This window comes from Cajanus cajan, chromosome 8 (assembly GCF_000230855.2).
Source record: "Cajanus cajan strain Asha chromosome 8, NIPB_CcT2T_4, whole genome shotgun sequence".
NCBI lineage: Eukaryota > Viridiplantae > Streptophyta > Magnoliopsida > Fabales > Fabaceae > Cajanus > Cajanus cajan.
Window position 1 is genome coordinate 6,967,282 of NC_138524.1, and position 9,322 is coordinate 6,976,603.

The following is a 9,322-nucleotide window of genomic DNA, read 5'->3' on the forward strand; positions in this document are numbered from 1 at the left end:
TGTTCAGGTATATTAGTATAGCATCGAGATTTTAATTGCCTAAACCTATTTAAATAGTCATCTAATGTTTCATTACTTTGCCTTTTGATATTCATTAGATCGACTATACTAACCTTTGTTTCCTCTCGAAAGAAATGCTCATGAAAGCTACCCTCTAGCTGTACCCAAGTATGTATCGAATTAGGAGGCAAGGTAATAAACCAGGTAAAAGCATGTTTAGTCAACGAACTTGGGAAATATTTCATTTTCAAGTATTCATTATTAGCCAAATCCCCACATTCGACCCCATACCTAGCTATGTGTTCAACTGTTGACTCGGTTAATTCTCCTGCAAATTTCGAGAATTTTGGGACTTTCACTCCACGGGGTAATTCTACTTGTGTAATATAATCTGGAAAGGCTGACACAAAGTATGGGCGTTCATTTCGACCTACATCGAATCCATGTCTATTCAATATCCTTTCTACCATTTGATCTAAATTATCATTAGGGTTCCTGTTAGGTCGAACTATGTTTTGCAAATTTCCATGCCCCCCAGGGTTTTCTGTATCGTTCAGATTCACACTCATTGCTCTCGAAGGAGGCCCATTACCCAGCTTATCTCCTATTTTGTTTATTAGCTCGTAAAGGGGTGTCATGATGTTGTGCATCTGAGTAGACAACAAATTGACCATGTCATGATTACTATGGTCCATTTGTTGTCGAAGGGCCATCATTGCTTGATTACTAATACCCGTGGGCATGTAACTACCTTGTCGAATTAATGAACCCTCCTGACTTGTTCCTACATCCTGATACGGGTCTTGCATAACAAAACCCATGCCATTCGGCCCAGGATTATAACCCTGTGGGGATACATGCATTTGTGAATTGGGTCCTATTAGCGGTATTGGCATTTCGACATGCACAGGTTGGGTATTTCGCCAATTCTGTGGCATACCCCAGGGATACTCTCTAGTAACATTTACCAACTCTTGAGTGATATTATTATGCCTAGCATGGTTTTCAAGCAACACAGGAGGAGATCTTGCCCCCCTGGTCACATTGGTAGCATTATCAGGATTGGAGTTAGGCTGTTCTACATCTACATTATTATGGTTTACGTTCATGTTATCAGACGTAGACATAGTTCTTCCACTCCTTAATCTCATGCAATTCACACACCTAAAACTAGTCCAATTATGTTCTAAATTAAACGTGTCCCACCGGGCGTGCCAATTTGTTTACGGTGGAATTAAGTTTTATGGGCTCTTTTTATTTAGACTAGCACGAAAAACGTTTCAATTTAGATATGTGATGTTTCTGAGTTTTAGTCTTATAAAACGAGAAGAGGAGTAGTAGGAAGATTTAGTGATTACTTGTTTCTAAAGATTCTTCAATAATTAACAAGCAATAATTTCCAGACATATAAATGTAAAGATGAACAAAATGAATAATTGAGATATTTGCAATACAAATCATGGTTCAACTTACATAACGTTCCAGAATTACAATGCTGAAGTAATATAACTACGTGGGTTTAAACGAGATAAACTAAGAAAACTACGCTAATTCTACTCCTAAAAGGCAAAGAAAAGTGGTCAAGAAATTGATACCCAGCAGATGCGTGCACGAAAGCCATATGCGCAGGCAGAGAGTGCTTACAGAAATGTGAGTATGAAATTTCCGACCTCTTGAAAGTACATATTTCTTCGTGTTTATAGAGTCAAATGAAGGTGGTTAATTTTAGTGCATGTGCGTCATGGAAAGGTAACCGCCATCCACTATGCCCAATAGGTGGTTTTAGAATGTAACCTCTCGTAAACGCTCGTTCCACTCTTTTTCTTTTCACTTCGATCCATTTTCCGTTAACCGTTCTGAGATAACTACTCACTACTTGGAAACCTTCAGTAATTTCCATCTTTCGAGCACTTCTCGGTTTGATTCGACTCATTTTTTCGACTGTATTTTGAATACGGACAGCTTGAGCTTTTGATACTTCCTGAAACTCCTGAATGTGCTTTTCGAGTTACCTGGTCTTCGAGTGATCTTAACAATATTATATTTTAAATTTTTGATAAATGATTTATATTGTAACATAATATATTTTTGTTGATTGATAATTTATTTTTAAAAATATTAAAATTTAAATCATAAATAATTCAGATAAATATAAATTAAATTAGATAATAAATACAAAAATTATAATTCTGTGAAGAAACTTTTTTTAAAAACACTCTTATATAATATAGGAAGCTTCGTCTTTAGTATTGGAGTGTGATATGGGCCGGTGAATAGTGAACAACCTGCTGAGGGAATAATTGACCTTTACAAAGCCGATGGCATTGGAAAAGTAAGAGGCAGATGATAAACACACCTCCACTCTCGTATAAGCACACCTCCTTTTAAAAAAAAAATATATAAATTGTCTAAATTACCTTTTTTTTAAAAAAAATGAAATTCCTAAATTTACACCTCTCTTCCCCGCACCCCCTTCCCCGCACCAAAACGGGCCGTTCTGCAAGAAGAACGGTCCGTTCTGATTGCAGAACGGCCCGTTCTACAAGCAGTACAGGCCGTTTTGCTTGTAGTACGGGGCGTACTGAAAGTAGTACAGCAGAACGGGCCGTTCTGGGGCCGTTCTATTGCAGTACAGGCCACTGCGTTACTTTTAAAATGGCTACCTTATGACTGATTTTAAAACTCCGGTTTTAAAAGTCATTTTTGTACTAGTGTGTCTTTTCATAGAACAAGTAAGAGTCTTTCTCTTACAAGACCACCTGCTGACATTGCGCACCCCTCTTCTTTCTCTTTCTAGCACTCCTCTTTTTTTTTTTTCCCGCACCTCGCACGCCCCTCTTCTTTCTTTTTCTGGCACTCCTCTTCTTCTTCTTCTTACTGTTACGGAAAATTCTTTCTGAAATTATATAAAAATGTTCCGGAAAATACTTTCCATAATATTAAATTCTTATTCCGGAAAGTATTTTCCGGAAATGTTTTGTTACATAATTCCGGAAAGTACTTTCCATAATATTAAAGTTACTATTACGGAAAGTTCTTTCCGGAATTATATGAACAATAATTTTACTATTCCGGAAAGTACTTTCCGGAATGCTAATGACTGTAAAAGTACTTTCCGGAATTCTAATGACTGTAAAAGAACCTTTCTTATGCTGGTTATGGTGGGACTAGTTCTTTTTTTCTATTCAGAATGACTGTAAAAATATATTGCTTAATGACATTGAGCGAAAAGAGGCTTTGGGAAGAAGAGGGGTGTGGAGTGTGGGGTGCGGGGAAAGGGGGTGCGGGGAAGGGAGGTGTAAATTTAAGAATTTCATTTTTTTTAAAAGGGTAATTTAGACATTTTATATATTTTTTAAAAAAAGGGGTGTGTTTATACGAGAGTGGAGGTGTGTTTATCATCTGCCAAAGTAAGGATATACGACCTTGGCCCAGTAACCATTCGGGCCTTAAGAGATTCCAACATAGAAGTTCTTGTTGGGGTCCCTAATGAAAATACTAAATCCCTTGCCAGTGCTGCAGCAGCTACTAACAAATTATGGTAAAGTATGGCAAATAAATCCCAAGTCATATTAATTTTTATTTAAAATCCTTATTCGAAGACCATAGACTCTGAACTTATTCATTTTTCCTCTTCACGTTCATTTGCATGTTCTTCTCCAAAGCATGTATATGATCTTACCTGTTGTTTTTCTTTGGACCTTTTTTTGTGTAGATTTTTCTATAAATATAAACTTGTAACTTTCTAATAGAAAAAAGAAAGGAGATAAAAATGAATTAATGTTTCTAGTAAGTTAAAATAAACTAATTTACTTTATTCAAGTCAATGTTTTTTTTTCTTTTGTTGCTAAATCTATTTCCTCCGGTATCAAATTGAACTGAACTTATTCAACTCAATTTTGTTGATTTAATTGTAACTTCAATTTTCAAAACACACAATTAATAGATCAAATACAAGAACTTAAAAAGTGACCGTTCATAGTCTAATGTCTAATAAATAATTGCTTTATTTTTGGCATACGTAAAATGTTTTTATGTTTAGCATACTTTTTTTGGGCGGGTATAAATGTACGTTAAGTATACTTTCCTAATCGGCTAAATTTAGATACGGCCCAATGGGCCATACAAGATATATGCATCATGTATAAGGTAGATAGATTCAGGGCCTAGCCCCTTTGGTTATTCTCACTCCCCCTTTTTTTTAATGATTTTAAATGTCTCTCACATTATTTATCTTTTTACAAGAAATACTATTAACTAAATTTAAGTCTTTAAATTAAAAAAAAATAATTGATGAAGTTGTTGGAATAAATGTTTTATTAATATTAAAAAATAGGAAAAAAAAATAAATTTAATACAAATTTAATTAGCTAAATTAATCAACTTTCTCCATGAACCACAAACAACTTAACTTATATTTAGAGAAGGCTTTTCACTATCTCATATTACACACCCAAGTATTTGTTTTTTCGAATAGATTTATTTATGTGTATTTTTTGTCTCCTAAATTTTTTATTACCAATTTAATTCTTTCAATTTCCAAAATTATGCCATGTTTGTCTACCATTATATATTATCTAAAATTAAATAGAAAATGAAATTAAAAAAATGAAATAGAAAATAGTGATATGCCCGTGAATAACACTACTGACAGTTACTTAGCCACATAGGAAAATAGTAATGTCAAAAAAATTTAAAATTGAAAAAAAAAATTGTTCTAATTAATTATAAATTTTAATTGAAATAAAAATAAATAAATAACATGAACCTGGTGTCCGGTTGCCACTCACAAATATATCAATATTTTCTATTGAATTTTAAATGCTATATTAATATTGGACTAATATTACTTAATTTTAAAAATTATGAAAATGAAATTTGTAATAAAAAATTTAGATACTAAAATTACACATTTCAAAATACCATACGGACTGAACTCAAGCCTAAAATAAATTAGAAATTCGATAACTTTATCCTCACTTGGTAGTTGGAGCTGGTGGTTAAGTTGCATTAATTAATCGTAGCATACAGGTACAACATTAGGCATTAGCTACTTCACTTCCAAGAGTTGATTCGGTTACCAACAACTCCAATAGTTCAATTATACAATCTCAATCTCCCCCATAAAACTATAATCTATCTTACTAGTTCATTCTTCTTCAAAGCAACCAACTAAACCATTATTCGACGCCGAATATATATATGAATTGCAACTAGCTTACAGAAGACGCAAAATGGCCAAAAACCTCGCCTTCACTTTTTCCCCGAAAGCCATAGTAATGCTCCACCTCTCCCTCGTTGGCGTCACCCTAAGGCACATGGTCCTCACTGAGGGTGATGTAGTTACAAAACCCTCTACCCCTACGATCACTTTCTTCATGCATGACATCATTGGTGGATCAACCCCTTCCGAAAGAATCGTGGCTGGCACCATTGTGAACACTCAAACCAGTAACCTTCCTTTCTCAAAACCCAATAATAGGGTCTTCCCCTTCAAAGGTGCCATACCATTAGTTGATACTAGCACTTCCACTAATGTTCCTACACACACAAGCACCATGGTGGTGAAAAACATCGACAAAAACAAGGTCGTTATCGATAGGAACTCGAACTCCATTCCACTAACACTTGAGAAGTTTTTGTTTGGAAGAATAACGGTTATTGACGATGAAATAACAAAAGGGCACGAGTTGGGGTCAGGGGTCATTGGTAAAGCACAGGGTTTTCACTTGGCTAGCTCATTGGATGGAAGTAGCAGAACCATGGCATTTACAGCTTTATTTCGTGGTGAAGGTGATGATGACGATGATGGTGCTGTTAGTTTCTTTGGGGTGCATAGAACGGCTATACAGGAGTCTTATATTGCTGTTGTTGGAGGAACTAAAAAATATGATAATGCAAAAGGGTATGCGAAAATTGAGACTGTACTTTCACCTGAACAGCACACGACAAATGGGGTGGAAACACTTCTTCAGATTAGTGTCTACATAAGCTAGATTGCTGTGCTTTTTTTCGTTGACATATTGTTTATGGTGGAATTAGTTTAGAGATTCTTTTACTTCAAACTAGCACGATAAGCGTTTCAATTTAGGTATATTGTGCTTTGAGTTTTACGGGATGAGACAAAAGTGGATTAGGAAGGTTAATGGTTACTTGTTTCTAAAGATTCTTCAATAATTAACAAGCAATAATTTCCATACACATAAATACTAAGATGAACAGAATGAATAATGGAGATACTTGCAATACAAATCATGGTTCAAATTGCATAATGTTCTAGAGTTACAATGCCAAAGCGCTGTAACTACGTGATTAAAAGAAAGAAAACGAGAGAACTACACTAATTCTACTCCTATAAAGCAAAAAGGAAAGTGGCCGAGAATTAGTCATACCCAAAAACGATTCCTTGCACGAAAGCCATATGCGCAGGCAGAGAGTGCTTGAGATTCTAGTCTTAGTATGAGTTTTCCGACCTCCGTAAATTACCATGCCTTGCATATTTATAGAGCTAATCAAGGGCAGTTAGTTGTGTGTGAGTTATTGGAAAATAACCGTTATTCACTACGTTCTCATTACGTGGTCTGACATATAACTTCTCATAACCGCTCATCTCACGTGCTTTTATCTTTTCGATTCACTTTCCAATAACTGCTCTATTTTGACTCCTCAAACCCTTTTAGAAAACCTCTAGCAACTTACTTTATCAATTCTTCGATCATTTCTCTCTTCAGCTCTCTTTGATTCGACCCATTCTCTTCGACCCCAACTCGAGCACGAACAATTAAGGCTACTAATACGATCCTGGTAGGTGTTGACCTTTTCCGTCTCGAGTAGCTTTCGCAAATACCATTTTCGAGTCATATGATTTTCGAGTGTCCCTAACACATATGCTATTTGTTTGTAGGAAAAAAATATTGTTTTATCCTTGATATTGTTTGTACTTTGTAGGAAAAGAAGCAATACTATTTTTTTTTATCAGATATAAATATTTATGAGATATGACTTTTGATTTAATTTATGTTACACAAATTTGGTTTGGTTTTGTTGGAGTTTTCATTTTAGTAAGCAGAAGATTAGAGAACAGAGAAGAAGTTGAACCACTACAACACCGGTTTGTTAGCGTGCGCTTAAAACCATTTATGTCAATTATACAAGTTATTAAGCTATTTTGATGACACAGGCGTTGTGATAAATTATTCTTCCAATCTGCAATACATAATTTTTCGATGTACGAGTGTGGATGAAAGAGTCCTAATGTAGATATTGCAAATAGGTATGTTGAATAACGTATATGTTGAGAATGACCTATAAGCTTATCGATTTTAATGTTTCCTCCTAAAATATAGTGTTAAATTTATCTTAATTTATTCATGATCATTTGATGAATTTTTCTTAGTATGTAATTCTCTTGTATTTTTAATAAATGGAGTTTTTATTATAATATTTTTAACTCATTCGCTTTTATTAATTGATTTATTAAAAAATTATAAATTTAAGAGGAAGAATAATTAAATACTAAGATGTCAAATCTTCTAAATTTTGTGTATTTCAATAAACTGTATTCAATTAAAAGTGTGTTTAAAAAAATATGTTAAAGAGTATATTGAACTAAACTCTTGACCTAATGATGAGTTAAACTAGTTCTCTTAAATTTAATTCTCATTAATGTTAATATAATATTTGACCAGTAAAAATTTCATTATATAACTAAACATTAATTTTTAGTTATCAATTTTATAATATTACATAAACCATATTCACATAGAAAAAAAAGTGTCCGCTAACATTTATCTTTTTAACGATGGATATCAAAGTTGCATTCCCATTAATTAATAAAAGAAAATCATTTTTCCAACAATGATTTCATCCATTCCCATTAATTACTAACAAATTAAAGTATGCATGGCAGATAAATCCCAAGTCATAGATAGATACAGGTGAAAATGAACCCAATTATGACCGGGAAAACCAACTTTGACTCACACTAGACAAGAGAGTGGATTGAAGAGATGAGAGACGGAAAGGAAATAGAAAGAGTAAAATTAAAGCAGTGAAGTAATTAATAGGAAAGATATGCAGTGAGTTGCAGGAGAGTCTGGACGCCATCAGTATTGTGTTGCTGATTAGGGGAAAGCGGAAAAGTCTTGATGATGGCATAGCCTTGTGCGTTGAGATATCTGCCAGTCCCTCCAATGATGGCAAGTTGAGATTGGGAAACTTGAGTACGATGGACGCCAAAGAAGCAGAGACTGTCAGCGTAAGCGTTATCTTGGAACTTAGCAGTGAAAGCCATGAGCTGGCTGGTTCCATCAACAGCGCTCGCAATGTAAAAGCCCTGCGCCTTACCCACCAAACCCGAACCCATTTCCTCACCCTCTGTCAGCTCATCATCGAACACACTCATTGTCCCAAACATCACCTTTTGCAGTGTCATTCCCTCCGGAAGTTGGTTCGTGTTTGTCACCGGGAAACCGCTCCCTCCGCTCACCAAGTTGTTGCCGTTGTTGTTGAACACGCTCCCCGTGCTACCGCCCAGTCCGGTCAGGAAAGGCAGGTTGTTGTTGTTCAGGATTCCGCCGTTGTTGTTGTTCTGAGGAACCCCGTTGTTCAGAGGAATGTTCGCGCCGTTAGGCTTCGCGAATGCCACTTGAGCGTTCAGAGCTGGATTCGTCACTACTCCCGTCACCGCTCTCGCTGTGGGGTTCGACCCTCCCAGAATGTCGTGCATGAAAAATGACAACGTGTGCTGCTCCTCGTCAACGCCGTTCACCCCCTTCACCGCTTCAGGAGCCTCTTCTCCTTGTGCTGCCTCCTCAAGGATTCGAGTTGAACTCGCAGTGCCAAGGATCATTATTAGTGCTACCAAAAGTATGCAAAGAGAAACAAGCCTTGCCATAATTTTATTTGATACTTCTTGATGATTATTAGAGAGCTTTAAATAGCAATTAAGAGAAGGGACTTCAAATTAACTCTATCATGGAGTTGATGCCAGCGGAGTGGTTCATGTGTGCTGCTAGCTGATTACGTTCAATCTCCCCATGTAGTAGTTACAACTAAACGGCGCCTATATATTATTCTTATCAATTATACATTAATGACATAATCATTCTTATAGGAGTCTTTGCACGAGGCCAAAACCATTATTCAATTGGACAACCAAAGAGGAAAAACATCAAGTCACATCTTGTGCACCCACAAGAGAGGATTCATCCTTCGTGACCCAGTAAAGAACGAGTACACAACAGTAACCTTAGTAAAGTACAATTCTACAAAAAGCTTAAATGATTATTTTAAAATGTATATATATATATATATAATATAT

The 9,322-nt window shown here is 35.5% G+C and overlaps 2 protein-coding genes across 2 annotated transcripts; one reads left to right on the forward strand and one right to left on the reverse strand.

Annotated features, from left to right (window-relative positions):
* The first annotated feature begins 5,142 nt into the window (after positions 1–5,142).
* Positions 5,143–6,255, forward strand: LOC109794833 (dirigent protein 24). Its single transcript, XM_020354269.3, has one exon. The coding sequence runs from the start codon at positions 5,235–5,237 to the stop codon at positions 5,994–5,996; it is 762 nt and encodes a 253-aa protein (XP_020209858.2). The 5' UTR covers positions 5,143–5,234; the 3' UTR covers positions 5,997–6,255.
* Positions 6,256–7,903: 1,648 nt separating this feature from the next.
* Positions 7,904–8,925, reverse strand: LOC109794607 (dirigent protein 25). The gene has a single exon (XM_020354053.3). The coding sequence runs from the start codon at positions 8,894–8,896 to the stop codon at positions 8,060–8,062; it is 837 nt and encodes a 278-aa protein (XP_020209642.1). The 5' UTR covers positions 8,897–8,925; the 3' UTR covers positions 7,904–8,059.
* Positions 8,926–9,322: the final 397 nt, after the last annotated feature.